The 21891-nt window shown below is 47.1% G+C and overlaps 1 protein-coding gene and 1 non-coding gene across 2 annotated transcripts; both read left to right on the top strand.

Annotated features, from left to right (window-relative positions):
• The first annotated feature begins 947 nt into the window (after positions 1-947).
• Atp6v1e1 (ATPase H+ transporting V1 subunit E1) lies at positions 948-21755 on the top strand. Its single transcript, XM_041643230.1, has 9 exons — positions 948-1105; positions 5241-5306; positions 10052-10161; positions 11041-11107; positions 14055-14144; positions 14758-14826; positions 16595-16689; positions 18879-18966; positions 21235-21755. Exons 1-9 carry the CDS (start codon positions 1073-1075, stop codon positions 21295-21297), a joined length of 681 nt encoding a protein of 226 aa, XP_041499164.1. The 5' UTR covers positions 948-1072; the 3' UTR covers positions 21298-21755.
• On the top strand, positions 9678-9781 carry LOC121443769. The gene has a single exon (XR_005973702.1). It is a non-coding gene; the product is annotated as a U6 spliceosomal RNA (small nuclear RNA).
• Positions 21756-21891: the final 136 nt, after the last annotated feature.

Below are 21891 nucleotides of genomic sequence, written 5' to 3'. Positions count from 1 at the left end.
GTGGAATTTAAGAGTTAGATCGATTTTCCAGCCTCCACCTGAGTGTTGGGATGTGAATACGCTTCAGCACATCCAGCTCATAGATGCTAGGACAGAAATCCAAGACTTGGTATGTGTTATGCAAGCAGTCTGCCAACTGAACTACAGCTGTTTTGTTTTTTTTTTTTTTTTTTTTTTTTTTTTTTGGTTTTTAGAGGCAGGGGGCAGGGTTTCTCTGTAGCTTTGGAGCATGTCCTGGAACTCACTCTTCTAAACCAGGCTGGCCTCGAACTCACAGAGATCCGCCTGCCTCTGCTTCCCAAATGCTGGGATTAAAGGCGTGCATCACCACTGCCCGGTTTCCTGAGCTACATCTCTAGCTCTGGGTAAAGTTTTGTTTATTTATTAACGGTTTGTTTGAGACAATGTTTTTCTACGTAGCCCAGGCTGTCCTGGAACTCACTCGGCAGTCCTGGCGGACCTCTAACAGCCGAGATCCGCCTGTCTCTGTCTCCTGAGGGCTGGAATTAAAGGCATAAATCCTTCACACAGCTTTTTTTTTTTTTTTTTGGTTCTGGGCTCTGAGTAAATTATCTAAACTGGGATATTCAGTGGCTGAGCCAGGCGTGGTTTGTATCCATAATCCCAACATTTGGCAGGTGGAGCAGGAAAATGAAGCTAGCCTGAAAAAAAAAAAAGAAACAAAAATTGTTCTACAAAAGCAACCACTGAACAAGTATAAATAATTCTGACTAACGTCTGACACTCTACAGTCCCCTCCCTCCGTGAGGTATTTTGTCCTTGACAAGCAGTCACGAGTCACCTGGGGGGGCAGGAGGAAAAAAAAAACGCCCAAAGGACAGTCTACGCCTGCGCTTAAAAGGAAGGGCAGGGCTAGAGCGGAATTTCCGAGGGTACAGTTCTCTTTTTATTGGTTGGGAAGACGCTGACCTGGTCACATGACAGGAACCGGAAGTCTGGGTTATAAAGTAAAGGAAGCTGAGCCCTCCGCTGGGTTTTCGTCTTGGGTTTGCTCCGCCGCAGCTTAAAGCCCCGTCTCGAGGCGGTCCCCTCGCCGAGCTTCGCCTTCGCCATGGCCCTCAGCGATGCAGACGTACAGAAGCAGGTGAGGGCCGGCGTGGTGCCGCGCGGCCACAGTACCGGGCTGTGCTGGCGTTCGGCTCCTGCAGAGCCGGGTCTTAGGGCGGCCGCAGCTCTCGGTGCGAGTCGTGTGCATGGGGAAGATTTGCGGTCCCGGAGAGAGGGGGTTGCAGTGCATCTCACGTGACCGCTGGTCTCCTGCGTCCACTTGCTGTCACGGAGCCGTCAACTAGGCTCTGCCTCCCATCTCAGCAACCGCCTTTTTCCTGGGGTTCTCACTGCTTAATACGGCAGAGTTTTTTTGTAAAGGATGAAAGCTGGGTTTTTTCTTTTCCCTGATTTTTTTTTTCCAAACCGAAGGAATGGCCCACGGTATGATAGGAAAGAGACTGTTGGGAAAGATCAGCTTGCCTTTGAGGACCTTCGTGGTGTGAACCAGGGCTACGCATTTGGGAAATCCTAATGATGGATTAGGTCAGACTGAATCATGATTTCAGGCCCGCTGGGCTTCACACTCTAACTTAAGAATCTTAGGAACATTCTGAAATACAGCCTAGGGAGAAACAGGGTGCTGTGACAGGCCTATGGCAAGAGAAAGGTGCTTCCCATTGGTCTGCTGACTGTAAAACGTCTCCAGGGACTTTGCATTTAGTCCTCCTCCTCTTCTTCTTTTTTCTCTCTCTCTCTCATCCATTTATTCATTCATTTATTGGGGGTAGTTCCCTTAGTGTTTTGAAGTAAATTCTTGCTTTGTGGTTCTGGCTAGCCTGGTATGTATAGCCCAGGTAGTCCCCTGCCTCATATGACAGGTGCAGACCTCCCCACCCTAGCTGCATATGGGTTTCCAGAAAAGAAAGTTGAAAGCTGCGGTTTAATGCTGCATAGTTAGAAAACTAAGTCTATTGTTTTCTCCAAACACCAGGAAACTCCTGACTGAAGCGCTCTAACTGCTAGGGAATCTTCCTAGATAAGCTGTATTTTTGTCTTTGATGGTTCCATCTCTAGTAAAAATGCCTTTTCATTTCATCCTTAACCAAATATGTGTGAGGAACAGTGAGGTTTGCTGGGTGGCGGTGGTTCACGCCTTTAAGGCAGGTGGATCTCTTTGAGTTCGAGGCCAGCCTGGTCTACAGAACAAGTTCCAGAACAGTCAGGACTACACAAAGAAACCCTGTCTCAAAAAAACCAAGAAAAAAAAAAACCAAAACCAGTAAGGTTTTTCTTCCTTTTGGGAGTGGGGAGGAGAGGGAGCTGTGGTAGTCACAGAAGGGAAGGAGGGTGACATCCATGAAGGTTAGGAAACCCTACAGTATGTTCACAGTAAATGGGCTTTGGAGCATTTGTCACTGCTTCCGGTTTTAGCATAGGAAAAACTTGATGCAATGGAAAAGCAGAGTGGCCTGCTCTCAGGCACAATCCACTTCCTTCTTTTTAACCTGTTCTCACCCGCAGTTCCCTTCCTACTTCTGGTTAGAACTCCACAGGAAAGCCACAGTGCAGAAACCAAGCAGTGTGATCACTGGGTTTTAGAACAGAACCATTTCTTACTTATATAAAATGAGAGAAATTCCATTTGCAGTCTGCAGTCTGTGCTCACTCTTGGGGGAACAGAGGTCTTTTGTTTACTTGTTGAGGGGGGCTTGTTTTGTTTTGTGGTGTTAGGGTTCTAACCCAGGTCTTGGTGGGCAAGTGGTCTGTCCGTGAGCTACACTCCCAGGCCAAGGACAGTGTGTTTTATTCAGTATATTCTCTGCAATATATAGACCAAGTGCCAGGCTTAGAGTAGGGCTTAAATTCTAGATTCTAGCAGGGCGGTGGTGGGGCGCACCTTTGTTTTCAGAGGCAGAGGTGGGTGGATCTCTGAGCTCAAGGCCAGCCTGGTTTACAAGCAAGTTCTAGTACAGCCAGAGCTGTTACACAGAAAACCCCTGTCACAAAAAAAAAAAAAAAGCAGGAAAAAAAATCCTAGAGTACTCTTTCTCCCAACATTTTTAAATGTTTTTTTCAATTCTAGGCCTATTTGATTTGGGGCTGTGTGGTGCTGACTCGGGTCTTCACACATGGTGGACAAGCACTGAACCATATACCTCATTCCCTGTACAAAGTATTTGATTTTTTTATCTAGAGAGTTTGGTCATTTATTACAGCAGATTTTCTAAGGGACTAGACTCCAGAAAACTTTAATAGTGGGATATCAAAGAGAAACAAAACAAAAATCCCACATTTTTGAAAGTTTTTTTTTTCTGATTTAGGGGTGGAGCTAAGTGTCCTTAAGGGGTTGACTCACGGTCTTAGAATCCTGGTTGACTGTAAATATACCTTTGCTCTAGGCTAGGCTGGCCAGGGTGGGTCTGCAGCCCAGAGGTCCAGCACTAAGGAAGGCAGGTAATACAGGTTTGAATTGGTTTCACCCAGGAAGCCAGGTCTTGGAGCATTTGTAACGCTGATCACTTTATTAAAGTATGTTTATGTTTTTGAGCCCGGGTCTCACTACACTGGTTCATAAGAGATCCACTTGCCTCTGCTCCCCAAGTGCAGGGATCTCAGACATGTACTGCCTGCCTTCCTTCCTTTCTAAATATGGCTTATTTCTGTATTAGTTAGGATTTCTTTCTTTCCTCTTTTTAATGTGCACTGGTGTTTTGACTGCATGTGTGTCTGTGTTAGGGTGTCAGATCCTCTGGATCTGGAGTTCCAGTTGTGAGCTGCCATGTGGGTGCTGGGAATTGAACCTCTGGAAAAGCAGCAGTGCTCTTAACCAATGAGCCATCTCTCCAGCCTCTTAATTAGCATTTTTCTTGCTATGCTAAAACACTACAACCAAAAACAACTCTGGAGAGGAAAGAGTTATCTCAGTTACACTTACATATCACAGTCCCACCTAGTCAGGGGGAACCTGGAGGCAGGGACCGAAACAAACTACATATGGGTTTGCTCAGCCTGCTTTTCTATACATCCCAGGACCACCTGCCCAGAGGTGGCACCACCCACATAAATACTAGTTAAGAAATGTCATTTAGGCTTTCCTACAGGCCAGTCTCCCAGGGACAGTTTTCTCAGTTGTGGTTCCCTCTTCTCAGATAACTAGCTCTAGTGCTCTGGGATAACTCTTCCGTAAACATATGTTGCTCTCATTGGTTGATAATAAAAGCTGCTTTGGCCTATAGCAAGGCAGAATATAGCTAGGCAGGAAAGCCAAGCTGACTACAGGGAAAAAGAAGGGCAGAGTCATGGGCTGGAGAGATGGCTCAGAGGTTAAGAGCACTGGCTGCTCTTCCAGAGGTCCTGAGTTCAATTCCCAGCAACCACATGGTGGCTCACAACCAACTGTAATGAGATCTGGTGCCCTCTTCTGGCCTGCAGGCAAACGTCCAAGCAGAACACCGTGTACATAATAAATAAATAAAATCTTTAAAAAAAAAAGAAGGGCAGAGTCAGGAGAGATGCCAGCCAGCTGCTGGAGGAGCACGATGTATTAGAACACAGGTAAAGCCACAGGACAAAACATGGATTAATAGTAATGGGTTAATTGAGAAGTGAAGAATTAGTCAGTAAGAAGCCTGAACTGTTCGGCCAAGCAGCTTATTATTGATATTAAATGTTTTTTTTAAAGATCGGCCAGGACAAAGCAAGACAGATAAACTCCATTTTCACTCCAGCTTGTGTTGTTGTGTCTAAGCAGGACAGGTGACTTACTAGGTGAGGTGACTGCAATCCCTGGGACCTCCATGGTGGCAGTAGAGAGCTGAGCCTAACAGGTGGCGGACCTTGGTGGTTATGCACACCCTAACACACTCAATAAATATGAAAACAATCGAGATGTTAGGTGTTTGGTAGAGAGATCCAGAGTGCCCTAGGAGCACAGCAGTGGGAAGTTCAGGGGATGGCGGGTAAGCTGGGGCCTGAGGCGGTGGCCACGTGAAGACTGGTGGAAGGGGGAGCATCAACAGTAAGCTCAAGGAGCTGGAATGAGCCGCGTGTGGTCGCAGTTTCTGCAGAAGCATCCTTGGCTGTTGCTTGAGAGGAGCAGCAGTCAGCCTTGTACCTTCTGAGTCTGCACTGGCTCTGTAGCCCTGGCTGCTATGCAGAGTGCCCTGTAGACACGGCAGGCTGAACCTGGTGGTCCTCCTGACTGAGACATGATGTCTTTTCCCACCTAGATCAAGCACATGATGGCTTTCATCGAACAAGAAGCCAATGAGAAGGCAGAGGAAATCGACGCAAAGGTGAGATTTTCAAGTTAACTAAAGGTTTGTGCTGTTTGCTTTTCCTAAGCACTATTACTGCTAAAATTGTTTAGTTTCGCATCACATATGATCAGTAAGAAAATATCTTTCTTTTTTTTCTCCTTCCTCAAGATAAGGTTTCTCTGTGTAGCCCTAGTTGTCCTAGAATTGGCTCTATAGATGAGGCTGGCCTCAGACTCACAGAGATCCACCTTCCTCTGTCTCCCTGAGTGCTGGGATTAAAGACATGCACCACCACTGCCCACCTTTAAAAGTGGGGGGGGGGGAGCTGAAGAGATGTCTCAGTGGTTAAGAGCACCGACTGCTCTTCCAGAGGACCCAGGTTCAATTCCCAGCACCCACATGGCAGCTCACAACTGGCTGGAGATCCAGTTTCAGGGGATCTGAAACCTTCACACCAATGCACATAAAATAAAGTTAAATAAATCATTAAGAAAGGGGAGGGGGGAGTCTGGGCGGGCAGTGGTGACACACGTCTTTAATCCCAGCACTCGGGGAGGCAGAGGAATGCAGATCTCTGTGAGTCTGAGGCCAGCCTGGTCTACAAGAGCTAGTTCCAGGAAGGCTCCAAAGCTACAGAGAAACCTGTTCTGTACTTCTGTACTCCCAACTCCTAGGTGCTGGAATTACTTACTTTACCTGTTTTATGGCATGCTAGGATTGAATGGCATGCATGCAAGTGCTCTACCACATGAGCTAGGTCTTTAGCACTCATTGTAGAATGTGGTTCAGGGGCTGGAGATAAGGCTCAGCAGTTAAGAGCATTCACGACTTGTCCAGAGGACCTAAGTCTGGTACTCAGCACCCATAGCAGGCAGCTCACAGCTGTCTTGTCTGTAGCTCCTTCTCCAGGGGATCCTATGCTTCTGGCCTTCATGGGCATTAGCACATACCTACATGTAATTTAAAATAATAAATCTTTTAAAAAGAATGTGGAAGTTCAAATACCTATTCCAAGCCTTAAATAACTAAATTGGTAACTTGCCCAAAGTCATAATTCTTTTGTTCTTATTTTTGAGACAGTATATCATGTACTATAGGCTGCCCTGTAAGGTGAAGATGCCTTGAAGTTTAAAAACAATTTTTATGACGGTCGGTGGTGGCACACACCTTTAATCCCAGCACTCAGGAGGCAGAGGCAGGTAGATCTCTGAGTTGGAGGTTAGTCTGTTCTACAGAGTGATTTCCAGGATAGCCAGGGCTACACAGAGAAACCCTGTCTCAAAAAACTGGAAAAAAAAAAACAACCCACAATTTTTACACTTATTGTGTGCACATGTACTCATGCACTGTATTTTTATTGAAAATAAAACAAAAACATGAATAATACATACATACATGCATACATACAGATACACAGGTACACAAAATCCATAAAAACAAAATCAGACACAATAATAGACATGTAACTTTAAAAAAAGAAAGCCCAGGTAAAGCATTATGAGAGAAAACATCTCCCAAGGTACCATTAAATTTGGTTTTTTTTTTTTTTTTGGTTTTTTTTTTTTGGTTTTTCGAGACAGGGTTTCTCTGTGGTTTTGGAGCCTGTCCTGGAACTAGCTCTTGTAGACCAGGCTGGTCTCGAACTCACAGAGATCCGCCTGCCTCTGCCTCCCAAGTGCTGGGATTAAAGGCGTGCGCCACCACCGCCCGGCCATTGAATTTGTTTTATGTTGTCCGTCTGTCCCAGGCATGGGGCCTCCCTTAAGTGTGGTTTGTATGTAGAACGCTTAAGAGTTTCCACTACTGTGAAGAATACTGCAGCTCTTTTTTTGTTTTGTTTTGTTTTAAATTTTATTTATTTATTTATGTATACAGTGTTCTGCATGTATGTCTGCAGGCCAGAAGAGGGCACCAGATCTCATAGATGGTTGTGAGCCACCATGTAGTTGCTGGGAATTGAACTCAGGACCTCTGGAAGAGCAGTCAGTGCTCTTAACCTCTGAACCATCTCCCCAGCCTGACTGCAACTCTTATAAAGGAAAACATTTAATTGGGGTGGTTTACAGTTCAGAGGTTCAGTCCATTATCATGAAGCATGGTGGCATTCAGACAGACAGGGTGCTGTAGAGGTAGCTGAGAGTTCTGCATCGTGATCCGCAGGTAGCAGGAGCTTCTGAAACCTCAGAGCCCACCCCCAGTGACACTTCCTCCAACAAGGCCACACTTCCCATAATGCTGCTCCCTGAGTCTGTGGGGGCCATTTTCATTCTTTGGTCAGCTGGGGATAGCTCTGGGGTAGGGGTGGGAGCTTGTGTTCCTTCTTTATTGACTTAGACCTGTGATTGCTGCCACAGTCATGAGTTCATGTGTGTCAGTCCTGTAGTGTGTAGAAGGCCTTGTTTCCTTGGTGTCCTGCATTCCACTGGCTCCTACAATCCTCTCGCCCCGCTTCCTTGCAGTTAGTTTCTTTCTTTCTTTCTTTCTTTCTTTCTTTCTTTCTTTCTCTTTCGAGACAGGGTTTCTCTGTAGCTTTTGGTTCCTGTCCTGGAACTAGCTCTTGTAGACCAGGCTGGCCTCGAACTCACAGAGATCCACCCGCCTCTGCCTCCCGAGTGCTGGGATTAAAGGCGTGCGCCACCACCACCCGGCTTTTTTTTTCTTCTTCTTTTTTCTGAGTTCTGAGGGTTTGATGAAGACGTCCCATTAGGACTGAGTGTTCAAGGTCTGTGGCTCCCTGCACATCGTCCAGCTGTGTGTCTCCTGCAGGAGGAAGCGTCCCTGGTGATGGCTGGGCGGGCTCTGATCTGATTCCCAGGTGGTGTGGCCACCCCTTATGCACATTAGTGCATGTGCCGTGGTGTTTGTGTGGTAGTTCTCTCCTTTCCCACGGGGGCCCTGTTAGATGTGGCATCAGGTGCCTTTGTCTGCTGAGCCATCTCACCCATCCCAGTCTTCAAGTTCGGTCTGCCTGCCTCTGCCCTGAGCTTCGGGATTAAAGGTGTGCACCACCACATGCGGTTAGGGTCTTACTGCATGAGAATCGTCAACATTTGATAGACCACCGAGAGCATTCTTACAGGGATCTGGCACATTCCCAGCATTTAGGATGTAGAATCAAGAGAACTCAGTCAGCTGTGGCTCCATTAGTCTTAGTCTCAGACAGAACAAAAGCCATAATCCAAGCATCTGAAGGTAGAGCTGGGAGGAGTGCCCACATGTTGAAGACCAGGGAAAGAAAATATGTGATTTCTAACTCTAAAAAGACTGGTCAAGAGCATTATGGCAGCTATTTAAGATCAGAGTTTGGTTCCTAGCATCTATATTGGGTGGCTCATAGCCACCTGTAACATCAGCCCTATGGGATCTAATACCCTCATCTGACTTCTAGAAGCACCTGCATACTTAAGGAGACACATTTAAAAAAAACAAAAACAAAGTAATCCCTCCCTTCCTGTAGAAGGAGCTCCGGGCAGGCCTGCTTTTCGTCCCGCCCAGCTCCTGCCCAGCTAGCTTTACACCCGAAATAACAACACACACATTGTATTCATTTAAACACTGCGTGGCCCATTAGCTCTAGCCTCTTACTGGCTAACTCTCACATCTTGATTAACCCATTTCTATTAATGTGTTTTGCCACTTAACTGTTGCTTACCGGCATGAGTCTAACCACTGTCCATCTCGGGAAGGGGAATCATGGCATCTGACTGACTGCTTCTTTCTCCCAGCATTCTGTTTGGTCTAAATTCTGCCCTATCAAAAGGCCAAGGCAGTTACTTTATTAACCAATGAAAGTAACACATAGACAGATGACCCGCCTATATCACATCCCCACCTCCGAAACAAGGTTTCTCTGTGTGACAGCTCTGGCTGTCCTAGAGTTCTCTGTAGACGAGATCTGCCTGTCTCTGCCTCCTGAGTGCTGGGATTAAAGGTATTCACCACCACTGCCTGGCCAACAAAGTAATCTTTTTTTTTTTTTTTTTGGTTTTTCGAGACAGGGTTTCTCTGTAGCTTTGGAGCCTGTCCTGGAACTCCCTTTGTAGACCAGGCTGGCCTCGAACTCACAGAGATCCACCTGCCTCTGCCTCCCGAGTGCTGGGATTAAAGGCGTGCGCCACCACCGCCCGGCCCAAAGTAATCTTTTTTAATATTTATTTATTATGTATACAATATTCTGTTTGTATATGTCTGCAGGCCAGAAGAGGGCACCAGACCTCATTACAGATGGTTGTGAGCCACCATGTGGTTGCTGGGAATTGAACTCAGGACCTTTGGAAGAGCAGGCAATGTTCCTAACCACTGAGCCATCTCTCCAGCCCCCACAACAAAGTAATCTTTGAGGATAAGCGTTATAATAAATTTTAAGTTTTCACATAGGGAATAAGTGAATATATGAAAGTATTCCTGGTGCTTGCTTTGGCAGCACATATACTAAAATTGGAACGATACAGCGATTAGCATGGCCCCTGCTCAAGGATAATACTTAAATTCATGAAGCGTTCCATATTTTTAGATATCCTCATCCAGTATGATTGGACCCTGTTTGTGGCTGATCCTCAACCCTGTGAATCCAAAAAGTTTGGGGGGCCTGGTGCCCATGCTCGATACCAGAAATCCTACCGATAAGCCCAACTCAAGGATCAGGGTTTACCTTTGTAATACATCCTAGGGTTTTAATGATAATAAAAAGAAAGGAAGTATTCCCATATTCCTGGTTCCTGGATGTTTATAATGATCAGCCAAATTGAATGTTCTAAATTAATATATGTTGATTCTTCTAGGCAGAAGAAGAGTTCAACATTGAGAAGGGTCGTCTTGTGCAAACCCAAAGACTGAAGATTATGGAATACTATGAGAAGAAAGAAAAACAGATTGAGCAGCAGAAGAAAATGTAAGGAGATGATGGTTAATGCACTGAGCTAAAGAAGCCATGTGTCTGTAGCCCACGTTGGCCAGAGCTTCTAAGTGGGACTGCGGGCATGTGCCACCATGTGTGATTTCTGCACTGCTGGAGATTGACTCCAGGGCCTTGTACTATCCACACGCTCCACCAACCAGCCTTGCCAGTCCTCAGCCATTAGGAAGGTTTGAAAGGCAATGAAGCAAGGTCACAGGGAATAGCTCAGTGGGACGGTGCTTTTTTACCCTGTGCTGGGCCCAAAACTCCACCCCGAGATCTGCTCTTCATCCTAAGAAAGTTCAAAACTACAGAGACAAGACGAAGCAGCTTGAGAGTCTAGTTCTTCCTCCTCTTTTCTCCCCAAGACGGTTTCTCTGTGTAACCCTGGCTGTCCTGGAACTCGCTCTGTAGACCACGCTAGCCTTGAACTGGGAGTCTACTTCTTGACATCAGCAAGCTAGTGGGCTTTTGTCACTGTGAACAGAAGCCTTAGCTGGGGTGGGAGCTAGTGTCTGAGACGTGAGAGTCATGAGTTTGAAAATGGCGGTGATAAACAGGGTCTATGGTTTATCTCCAAAGCTAACAGATGGAAGAAGATGGGGGCATAGGGTACACTCCTAGAATCCAGCAGAGGCAGAGCTCTGGGTTCCAGGCCAGCCTGGTCTACGTAGAGTTGAAGTTAGCCAGAGCTACACAGTGAGACCTTGAATCAAAAAAGAAGGGCAAAACTGGTGAGAGTGCTTGGAGACTCCAGGGTTCCTGCAGGGCTGCTGACTGCTTACCCAGCGTCCTCTGCTTACATGGAAAGTGTGTGTTTTTCTGTATCGTTGTTTTTGATGTTGTATTGATAGTCTCCCATCCCTTTTGTAGTCAAATGTCCAATCTGATGAATCAAGCAAGACTCAAAGTCCTCAGAGCAAGGGATGACCTCATCGCTGTGAGTACTTAGCTCTAGTGACTATGGAACTGTGAAATGCTCGTTCACTTTCCCACGATAATTATTAGTTAGCATTTAGAAATAATGGTTTGTTGTTGCTGTTGTGTTTGGTTGGGTTGGTGTTTTTTGTTTGCTTGCTTTTGTGATAGTGTGCTTCTCAGTATGCAGTTGGCCTAATTGATCTTCCAGTCTGATTGATCTTTTGTTTGTTTGGCTTTGCTTTTCAAGACAGGGTTTCTCTGTGTAGACCAGGCTGGCCTGGAACTCAGATCCACCTGCTTCTGCCTCCTGAGTGCTGGGATTAACGGCGTGTGCCACCACTACCCAACCAGACTGAGTCTTCTGAGTGTTTTTTGTTTTTTCAAGACAGGGTTTCCTGGGGGCTGGAGAAATGGCTCAGAGGTTAAGAGCACTGGCTGCTCTTCCAGAGGTCCTGAATTCAATTCCCAGCAACCATATGGTGGCTCACAACCATCTGTAATGAGATCTGGCGCCCTCCTCTGGCGTGCGGGCATACATCGAAGCAGAATGTTGTATACATAATAAATAAATAAATCTTAAAAAAAAAAAAAAAAAGACAGGGTTTCCCTATGTAACCCTGACTGGCCAGGAGCTCTCTCTATAGACTAGCCTGGCCTCAAACTCACAGAGATCCTCCTGCCTCCTGAGTGCTGGAATTAAAGACAGTATGCCACCACTATTCAACCAGTCTGAGACTTCTGAGTATAGTTACAAGCATGCACCAATATGCTCAGGTTTATGAGCATTTTTTAGAGAGAAAAATATTTTTTTAGCAAATAATTATACTGGATATTAATAATAAATGATGGCATGGTAATAGTCTGGCCTTGAGTCTAGTGACCATTTTAAGTTAATGGCATATAAGACAGTCAGGGGCTGAAGATAGGGCCATGAATGTAAAACTAAGAGCCACACCTGCTTTCAATTTAGAAAAAAAGATTGTTTTAGCTAGGCGAAGGAGGTACACACCTTTAATGCCAGCACTAGGGAGGCAAAGGCAGGTGGATTCTAAGTTCAAGGCCAGCGTGATTTACAGAGTGAGTTCCAGGACAGCCAGGGCTGCACAGAGTAACCCTGTCTGCAAAAAACAAAACAGAAGAACTTTGTAAAGTTCTTTTATCCTACAGTAGGAAACTCAGTGGATCTGGGAAGGCATGGGGACTGTTTTCCTTGGAATTGGCACTTACATTGAACATGCTCGTGTCTGGAAGCTCTTGCACTGGTGCAACTAGTGTCCCCAGCACCACATGAAACTGGGCATAGTGGGCCCTCCTGCATCCCCAGCATTCAGGTGGCCAAGGTGTGAATCACTGCAAGTTTGAATCCACCTGGCTACACTGTGAGTCCCAGGCCAGGCACAGGTGCATAGTGAGACTGTCAGAAACAAAAGGGAAATTAGCTGTTTTAAGCAACCACATTGTGCAGGATACTGTAACCTAGGACAGAAATGTTCCAGCCTTTCTCTGCTTGGTCCTGGTTGTCCTGGAACTCACTTCGTAGACCAGGTTGGCCTCAAATTTAGAGATACGCCTGTCTCTGCCTCCCAAGTGCTGGGATTAAAGGCATGCTCCACCACCATCCATCAGAGAAAGGTTTTCTTGTTTTGCTTTTTTGTTTTGTTGAGACTGTAACAGGTGTGCCACTCTTGGCTTTTATTATTTATTTGTGCTGGTGTTTTGCCTGATGTGGGGGTGTCAGGTCTTAGAGTTACAGACAGGTGGGAGCTGACATGTGGGTGCTAGGCATTAAACCCAGGTCCTCTGAAAGAGCAGTCAGTGCTCTGAACTGCTGAGCCATCTTGCGAGTCCCACTCCTGGTTCTTTATACAGGCTTTTCACAGTAGCTGAATTGTCTAATGCTGTTACTGGCTTTGAAACCTACACTATGCCAAATACCAACATGTACCTTGGGCTGGCTTAGACTTTCCTGTGTTGCCAAGGATGACCTTGAACTTCTTAGCTTCCTGCTTCTACTTAGTGCTGGGCTTACCAGGATGCACCACAGTGGCCCATTTTGTAGTCCTGGGGGGTCTAAACCAGAGTTTCATACATGCTACGCAAACACTACTAACTGACCTGCACCCTCAGATTGTTGGTGTTTTGTTTTTGTTGATTGTTTTGTTTTTGTTTTTGTTTTTTTCCAAGACAGGGTTTCTCTGTGTACCCCTGGCTATCCTAGAACTCGTTCTGTAGGCCAGGCTGGCCTCAAACTCAGAGATCCACCTGTCTTTGTCTCCTGAATGCTGGGAGTAAAGTCATGTGTGTACCTGATTGTCTTTGTTTAGAGACAAGGTGCCAATAGCCCTAGAGCCTGTAGTTGAGTCAGGCAGGCCCTGGATCCTAGCAATGCAGACATACACCAGCATACTGACCAGGTCTTGCTGTGTAGTCCCAGCTGGCCTTAGACACTCAGCATTCCTTCCATCTCTGAATTGGAATGACAGGCTTTGTAATTTATAATTATAGATCTTTGCAGGTTCATCAGTCCCATAGGTTTCTGCCAAGCAGATCTGCTAAAGAGAACTCTAAGAACAAGAATGGTGTTTCTCATCAGCACTCGGAAGGCAGAGGCAGGCAGATCTCTGGGTTCAAAGCCAGCCTGGTCTACAGGGTGAGTTCCAGGACAGCCAGAGATATACAGAGAAACTCAAGTGGTGTTTCCTGGACTGTTTAAGTTTCTCAAGACAGGGTTTCTCTGTGTAACAGCCCTGGCTGTCCTAGAACTCACTTCCTGAGAGCTGGGATTAAAGGTGTGCACCACCACTGTCCTGTATATTCCTTGCTTTCTTGCAGTGTTTGTAGCACAGACAGGTACATTATCTGTGTCTCGGGATGTGTGTTTAGTGAATACCCAGCAGTGGGATGTGAGGCAATGGGCATGCGCTGTGACGGGCAGATACAGCGCTTTCTCTTTCCGCTCTCTGTAGGATCTGCTAAATGAGGCCAAACAGAGACTCAGCAAAGTGGTGAAAGATACTACCAGATACCAAGTGCTGCTGGACGGGCTGGTCCTCCAGGTATGGTTCTATGCCAAGTTGGCTATGCACAGCTGCAGTCCTGGGAGCCTCTAAAGTTTGTCAGAGGCCAGCTCAGTTTTTCCACCTCAACTTCTTTTTCCTTATTCCTGTGTCTGGTGTGTGTTGTACAGGGGCAACAAAGTCCTTTCTTTCTAACCCTCTGGTCAGATCTACCTGTCGCCTGCAGCTTTACACGTCCCTACTTTGGTTTGACCTTTAAAATACTTGACTTTAAATCCATGGTTAGTGCTGAGGACATAGCTCGGTGGTCAAGGCAGAATATTTGCATAGCTTGTGAGTAACCCTCAGGTTCGCTGCCTAGTACTACAGTACTAGGAAAAAAAGGAAAAAAGTTCAGTTGTTTGCTCCTGGGTTATGAATCTTTTATTTTACTCATGTTAATTCAGAGTCCTCAGTCCGGCTAATAGGACTCCGTAGGAACGCGGTCGAGCATTGAAAATCTCTGGTTTCAGTCCGTGTCTAGTGCTAGTACGGAGCTTGCTGTCTTGTGTCCTCATACTGCATTGTTTGTGCAGAGCTCTGTGTGACACTGGAAAGAACTACAGGACGCTGTTGTCTGTTTTCCATTACAGACTCTGATTGCTTTTTCCAGGGCCTGTACCAGCTGTTGGAGCCCCGAATGATTGTGCGGTGCAGAAAACAGGATTTCCCTCTGGTGAAGGTAAAGAACTTAGTTACTGTCGTTGAAAAGGGCTGAAGTGTCAGAGACTGCCTGCACTGGGCGGATGCTGTCACTGAGGCAGTCACGGAGGAACCTGGAGGCAGGAGTTGATGTGGGAGAGCGCTTCTTACTGGTTGCTGGGTTTTGAAACGGGGTTTAATTATATTTCTATTCCTGGCTTACCTGGAACTTGCTATATAGAACAGGCTGGCCATGAACGCCTGGATCCTCGTCCTCTGCCTCAGCTGGAACTGAAGGCATGTGTCACCATGCCTGCTTTCACCCGCTTCCCTATAGCACTCAGGATCACCTCCCCCCCAATTAAGAAAATGGCCTCCAGACTTAGCTACAGGCCAGTCTGTGGAGACATTTTCCCAATGAGAGTCCCTCTTCCCAAGTGACTCTAGCTTGTCAAGTTGACGTAAAGCCAGGTGGTTAACTCAGTGGTTAAGAGCAGTGGCTGCTCTTCCAGAGGACTTCGGATCAACTCCCAGCACCCACATGGCAGCTCACAACTGTCTGTAACTCCAGTTCCGGGGGATCTGACACCTTCACACCAATGTACACAGAATAAATTTAAATAAATTATTTTTTTTTTAAAAAAACTAGCCAAATGAGTCTCCAGCATATAAGGTAGACTAGGCATGGGCAAGATGGCTTAGCAGGTAAAGCCACATGCAAGGACAAGGCAGATTCTTGCACGTTCTCTGACCTCTGTACACACAGTTAATACTGTAGAACAAAGTAGTTTAAGGTTCTCTGTGATAGTTGCTTCTGTCTTTTGGTTTCTGGCTGTCTTGGGACTTGTTATGTATACCAGGCTGACCTTGAATTCACAGAGCTGTTTCGCTGAGCCTGGCCCTTTGCTTGTATTGCTGTCCCAGTAGAGCAGGCAGTTGAGGCGTTGTGATATGCCAGGGTATTGCTCACCCTTGAGTCACAGCCAAAGGGCTCTGAGTGACTGCGGTGGCCGAATGCCTAAGTAAGTTCAGTCTGTTTGATTTTTTTAGGCATGGCCTTAAAGTTTTTAGGCAATTGTAATTTAAATTTCTCACCCCTCCCCACCCCGGGATTTTTCAAGACAGGGTTTCTTGGTGTAGCCATGGCTATCCTGGAACTCACTCTGTAGACCAGGCTGGCCTGAACTCACGGAGATCCACCTGCCTCTGCCTTGTGTTTTTCTACCTACAATACACAAAGATTCTTGTATCTCTTCATACCTGGCAATACTTCCTTTTAATTAAAATTTTTATGTGCATGGGTCTTCTGTCTGCACGTATGTTTGTGTGCCACGTATGTGTCTGGTGTCCTTCCAGAGGTGGTTCCCCTGGAACTGGAGTCATGGACGGTGTGAGCTGTCTTCTGGGTGCTGGGAATCATATCGGCCTTCTGGAAGAGCAGGCTTTGTTTGTTCTTAACCCCAACCAGCTTTTCAGTGTAGGACTTCTTTGTAGTTGCTGTCGTAATGGGTGTGGATTGCACTTCTCTTGGTAAGCGGTGCCCTCTCACTTCTGCAGCTGCCAGTTCAGGTCAGGCCAGCAGCCACCCCTCCCCCTCGCTCCTGATACCAGGCTGTCTACTGCCTCACTCACACCTGAGCTCTGTGGCGCTGCCCTTGGTGTGTTCATTCAGTTGCTAGAGCCTTTGAGCCTGTGTCTCTTCTCCCGCCTGCGTGCAGGCTTTTGCTTTTTGTTCTTCCTCGGGAATGGTGTCCTCAGCAGCAAAGTTTGCTTTCACCTGAAAATCTTTCCTTGTTTGTTTCCCTCAGGCCGCAGTACAAAAAGCAATTCCTATGTATAAAATTGCCACCAAAAAAGACGTCGATGTCCAAATTGACCAGGAGGCCTACCTGCCTGAGGAAATGTAAGGAGACTTCCTGTTGTTGATCTTCTTGCTGTGGGAATGGCTATGGTGCCCAGCCTTTTAGAAAATGTCTTGTTTTTGTTGTTTGTGGGGGAGGGGGGTGTGGCTCAGCGGTAAAGCCCACACCTGGGTTTACTCCTCGGCCCTAAATACAGAAAGAGTTTTCTTGGCTGAGGTCTTGGCTGCAAGACGTGCAAGATGAGGTATGGTGTGTTCCCCAGAAGCCTGTGGCTGTCATCCGTCAGGGCTCCAGTTCTTCCTCTTTAGAAACTCCTAGTGTGGGCACAGCTTATCTAATGTCACACTGCCTGACCTGGAGCATCGCGGGACACATTTTGAACTTAGTGGAAAGAACGAGAGGCTTAGGAATGTAAATGGGCTGCGAACACTGACAACAGTATTAGATTTGCAGCTTTGAGGTTTTGCTTCATTTCCTCCTACCCCACGTAGAACCAGGAGTCATGAACGCTGTGATGATTCAGATGTGGGTTCCTTCCCCACCCGGCCACATACTGTCGGAGCAGTGCTGGACCCCATACTTAATCTCACTGAGCCTTGAGAGTTCTTGTTTTTGTTTTTCTGGTGGTGACGGGGTGAGACAGGCTTTCACTCTGTAGACCAGGTTGGTCTTGTTTCCAGCAATCTGAAATCAGGAGGCTGGGGTTACAGGCATGGCTCACCATGCCCAGCTGACTTCATTCAACTGAAGTACAGCTACCTGGCACTCTCACGACATTCAAATGAGGTCATGTCTAGACGGCACTCACTGGTATTAGCGGCTGATACTGCCTGGAGACTGTCATCATGTGTGTTTCAGAATAGTAGTGAAATGGGCTGGGGTGTAGCTCAGTATAGAGGGTCTGTTTAATGGATATGAGACTCTAGGTCCCATCCCCCGCACCGAAGAGTAATAAAGTACCTAGTATATAGTAGTATATATACCACTATACATACAGTATAGTACTATACTATTGAATAGTATCTTCAAATGACTGAAGGTACACTAATATTTCTGAATAAACACACATAGGAAAAACTGGCCATGGTGGCACTTGATAGTAATTGAAGTATTTGGGGTGGCAGGAGATTGTCAAGAGTTCATGACCAGCATTTTTTTTTTTTAAATGAAGCTAGGGCCAAGTATTGGTAGCAAGTGCCTTTAATCCCAGAGGCAGGCAGTCTCTGTATAAGGCCACCTGGTTGGTCTACAGAGCGAGTTAGTTCCAGGACAGCCAGGGTTACACAGAGAAACCCTTTCTTAGGGGGAAAAACAAAAACAAAAAAAGCAAAACAAAAACAAAAAAACCCTGGGGGCTCATGCGCAGGAGGCTGAGACAAGATAGTTTATTGTTGCTCGGCCTTATGACTCGGGTGGGGGGTAGAGTGCTGGAAGCAGTTTGGACTGTATGCAGACACTGTGTCCCAAAACCCAGGAGAGAAAACCCACGCTGACATTCAGTTCTGCTTATTCCTGTCCCTGCTGTCTTCATATTCCCCCCAGACACAGCCAGGAGTCTGGATGGCGGCAAAGCACTGTCTTGTCTTTGTGGAGGGTGAAGAGGGAGTGGCTGTGTCTGCAGCCGTCATCTACTGAAATGTACCAAGGAGAAAGTACAAACTTTCCCAGCCCATATATAATGGCGCATGCCAGTCAGTAATCTCAGCAGAGCAGGACGGTTGTTAGATGGTGAGTCCCAGGCTAGCCTGGACTACCTAGTGAGGTGTTGTCTCAAACATCATCCAGGCCATTAGTCCGTTTATCTCAGTAATTGACAGAACTGGCTGTAGGTGAATCTGGTTCCTGGGGCTCATTGTAATATAGTTGACTTGTGTGTACTTCCTGTGTGCTGAGAGCCATCGAGGAGTGGGGTGACAGTGAGGGCTGGGTAGAGGCAGACAATAGCTGTTGTCTTCTGCCTGTCCTCCCTGTCTGTCAGCGGGCTGCCTGTTGATTCATAGCTACGATAACTGAAGCCAGTTTCCACTTGCTGGGGAGGCCTGGCTGCAACTGAGCTGCGTGGTGTAACACGTGGCTGTGCTCAGCATTCACTTGGGATTGTGTGTGAGTTCTCGCTGAAGCTGTCGCCTTAGTATCCACTTCACATGCCTCGGCCACCGGTGCCGAGGGAGTTGTGCAAGCGTGATGGATGCACACTTGTCAAGCCCGTGCTTTCCTGTGTTCTCTGTAGAGCTGGTGGAGTTGAAATCTATAATGGGGATCGCAAGATAAAGGTTTCCAACACTCTGGAAAGCCGGCTGGACCTCATAGCCCAACAGGTGAGTGCGGAAGGCTTCTGGTTACCTTTGGACTGATGCAGTCCGGCTTTTTCTGTCCCCCTTGCCAGCTCTCAAATAACCACAAGGAGACTTGTTGTTTCTGACCAGCTCTTATAACTTAAATCAGCCCATTTCTATTTACTTTTTTTTTTTTTGTCTCGTGGCTTTTTTTATCTTTACTCTGGCTGGAGACTCTTCGTGCCTCTGGCTTCTTCTTTCCAGCCATCTGTCTGTCCTGAAAAATCCTGCCTAGCTACTGGCCATTTAGATTTTTATTAAACCAAATGCAGTGAGGTATCTTCACAGTGTAAAGGAATATTCCACAACAAGCGGGCACTGCTCTCAAGTGCTGCAAGGAGACACCTGTAGTGCTCAGCAGCTGCACCGCTACCTTGCTCAGGCCCTGATTTAGTGGTGTGGTTTGCACATGTCTAAAGGCAGCCAGATACCTGAATGCCGAGGCTAGCCTAGTCTATAGGGTGAGTTCCGGGATAGCCAGAGCTACACAAAGAACCCCTGTCTCAAAGCAGAGTAGTTTAGCCAGACCAGGGGGTTAGTGGTGCCACTTGGGAAACTGAGGTAGGATCACTGTGTCTGAGGTCAGTCTCCAAGGAAGTGCACTGTGCTGGGAATGAACGGGCTTGGCTTGCAGCCATAGCGCTTTCCTGGTCAGCTTCGGTAACCCAGAGTGTGGCAGCTGGTAGTGCAGATGGGAGTTACGTGGATGTGGAACTCCAGGCCTGGGCTGGGCAGATAAGTAGCTCAGTGAGTAAAGTGTTTGCCTCACAGGCTTGAGGGCCTGAGTTCCATATCAGGAAACTACATAAAAAGTCAGGCATGATGGCATATTTATAATTGCAGCACTAGGGAAGCCGGTGTGGGAGGATTCCTGGGGTTGTTGGCCATCCAGCCTAGCTGAGTCAGCAAACCCTAAGCCAGCATAAGGTATGTGTGTTTCTGGCCTCCACAGCATGTGGGCATGGAGTCTCCCTCTTCTCCCCACCCTCTCTCTGTCTCCTAAGGAGACAAAACAACTTCAGGCCAGATGTAATGGTCCACACCTGTAATAATCCCAACATTTAGAAAGCAGAAGAAAGATTGCTGATTCCAGACCAGCCTGGGCTAGGCAGTAAAACCCTGTTCCATCTCTAGCCACACACACACACACTTTCTCTCCTTTCGGTTCTTCACCAGTACATAAAGTTATATTTGAGGGGGCGCAGTAAAGTAACTGCCAACATGACCGTCCCATGGTATGGTTGAAGCTTGTATTGTGGACATGAGAGAGAGAGAGAGCAGTCAGGCATCTGAAAGAATCCAGAGCAGAGAGAGAAAGAAGTAGACAGAGCGTGGCCGGCAGACTGGATGTGGCCAGGGCTAGGAGAGCGGGAGAGAACAGCTGAGCTAGTGATAACAAGAGAGAGTAGAACAAAGAAGGGGGAGCAAGAGAGGAAGGATGGTGAGAAAAAAGGGGGCAGAGGGAACACCCTGGGGGGATGAGGATGCCAGTGTGGACCTGTGATACTGAGAGCCTGGAGACCTGCAGGAGCATTGAAATACAACTCCAGATAGCCGTATGTCTTTTCTGCCAGAGGTAATGGAAATGACTCTTTTTGGCAGGTGGGAACCAGTTTTGCAAGTTCCTAGGGAATGCTGGGCAAGATTTTATCTGACCCTTAAGATTGGTCACAGCCCTAGACATTTGAGGCAAAGTCCTTCTGTTCTAACAAGGACTTCAGCATAAACTGCATTCTGAGGGCCCTGTGTGGTCATCCCTGGCAGGCTGGAGGCACTCAGAAAGAACATGTCTGGGGGCTGGAGAGATGGCTCAGTGGTTGAGAGTACTGGCTTTTCTTCCAGAGGCCCTGAGTTCAATTCCCAGCACCCACATGGTGGCTCACAGCCATCTGTAATGAGATCTGGCGCCATCTTCTGGTCTGCAGGTATATATGCAGACAGAACACTGTCTACATAATAAATAAATCTTTAAGAAACAAAAACAAAAACGTGTCTGATCTACTGTGATGCAGTAGCGCTGTTCACACACCGTCCCTGTGTCACAGTGGGACAGGCTTACATGGTGATTACTCCAGGCCTTTCTTTCTCCTGTCCTTTTTGTAAGCCCACACGTGTGAGCCCACAGTGTGGCTGTGGAAGTCCCTCTGGCAGGGTGCAGTGTATAGGACGAATCTGATGGGCTTAGCTCTGACCTTCCCGTGTGGCTGTGCCCTATCTGATGTCCTTATTTACTGACTGGCTTCTTTACAGATGATGCCGGAGGTCCGGGGAGCCTTGTTCGGTGCAAATGCCAATAGGAAGTTTCTGGACTGAGCCTGGGGAGGTGCAGTTCGCCCAAGGCTGTAGTCCTGGAGCAGCAGAAATCTGTGTGGCTTCCTCTTTCTGTTCTAATCCTGGTAATCAGTGGATACCCTCTGCAGCTAATGCCCAGTGTCAACAGAAGGGACGGCCGCGTGGTGTGGGCAGGATCCCAGCCCCAGCTCATCTGACACACTACAGCTGTGCACTGTTCTGCAGCAGGACTGGAGGGGTCAGATGGTGCCGCGTGGCCCTCACCACGGAAGGGCCTCCTCCCTGCTCCTAGTCTAGACTAGAGTGAGTTGTGCATGCTGTCCCCTGCATCGGTGTCACATGCATGTGGGGCTTGCATTCCTCCAGCAACGCTCACTTCACTGTTACTGTTTGGGTCTAGTTGTCCTCATCTGTAAACGTGATCTAAAAATCTAAGCCACAAATACTCTTTATTTATTAAAACAAAAAGTTGATGTGGATTTGGTTGTCGCTTCTTTTGTAAGGCACCGAGAATTTGATTTGAGAGTTAAGTTTTGCTGGGCACAGTGGCACACACCTGTGGAAAATTGTTTGGGGCCAGCCTGGGCAACAAAGAAGACCCTACACACTGCCACC

Source organism: Microtus oregoni, unplaced genomic scaffold (genome assembly GCF_018167655.1).
Source record: "Microtus oregoni isolate MIOR12 unplaced genomic scaffold, Mior012 000002F_ref0000024, whole genome shotgun sequence".
Classification (NCBI taxonomy): Eukaryota; Metazoa; Chordata; class Mammalia; order Rodentia; family Cricetidae; genus Microtus; species Microtus oregoni.
Note: the sequence above shows the minus strand (reverse complement) of the source record. Positions and strands in the feature narration are given on the sequence as shown.

What these genes read in the sequence shown, in the direction of transcription:
- Atp6v1e1 (XM_041643230.1), top strand. Translation starts at nt 1,073, where the DNA reads ATGGCCCTCAGCGATGCAGACGTACAGAAGCAG. An exon ending in TGGACGGGCTGGTCCTCCAG is followed by an intron (nt 14,145 to 14,757) that starts GTATGGTTCTAT and finishes TGCTTTTTCCAG; the next exon opens with GGCCTGTACCAGCTGTTGGA. An exon ending in GCCTACCTGCCTGAGGAAAT is followed by an intron (nt 16,690 to 18,878) that starts GTAAGGAGACTT and finishes TGTTCTCTGTAG; the next exon opens with AGCTGGTGGAGTTGAAATCT.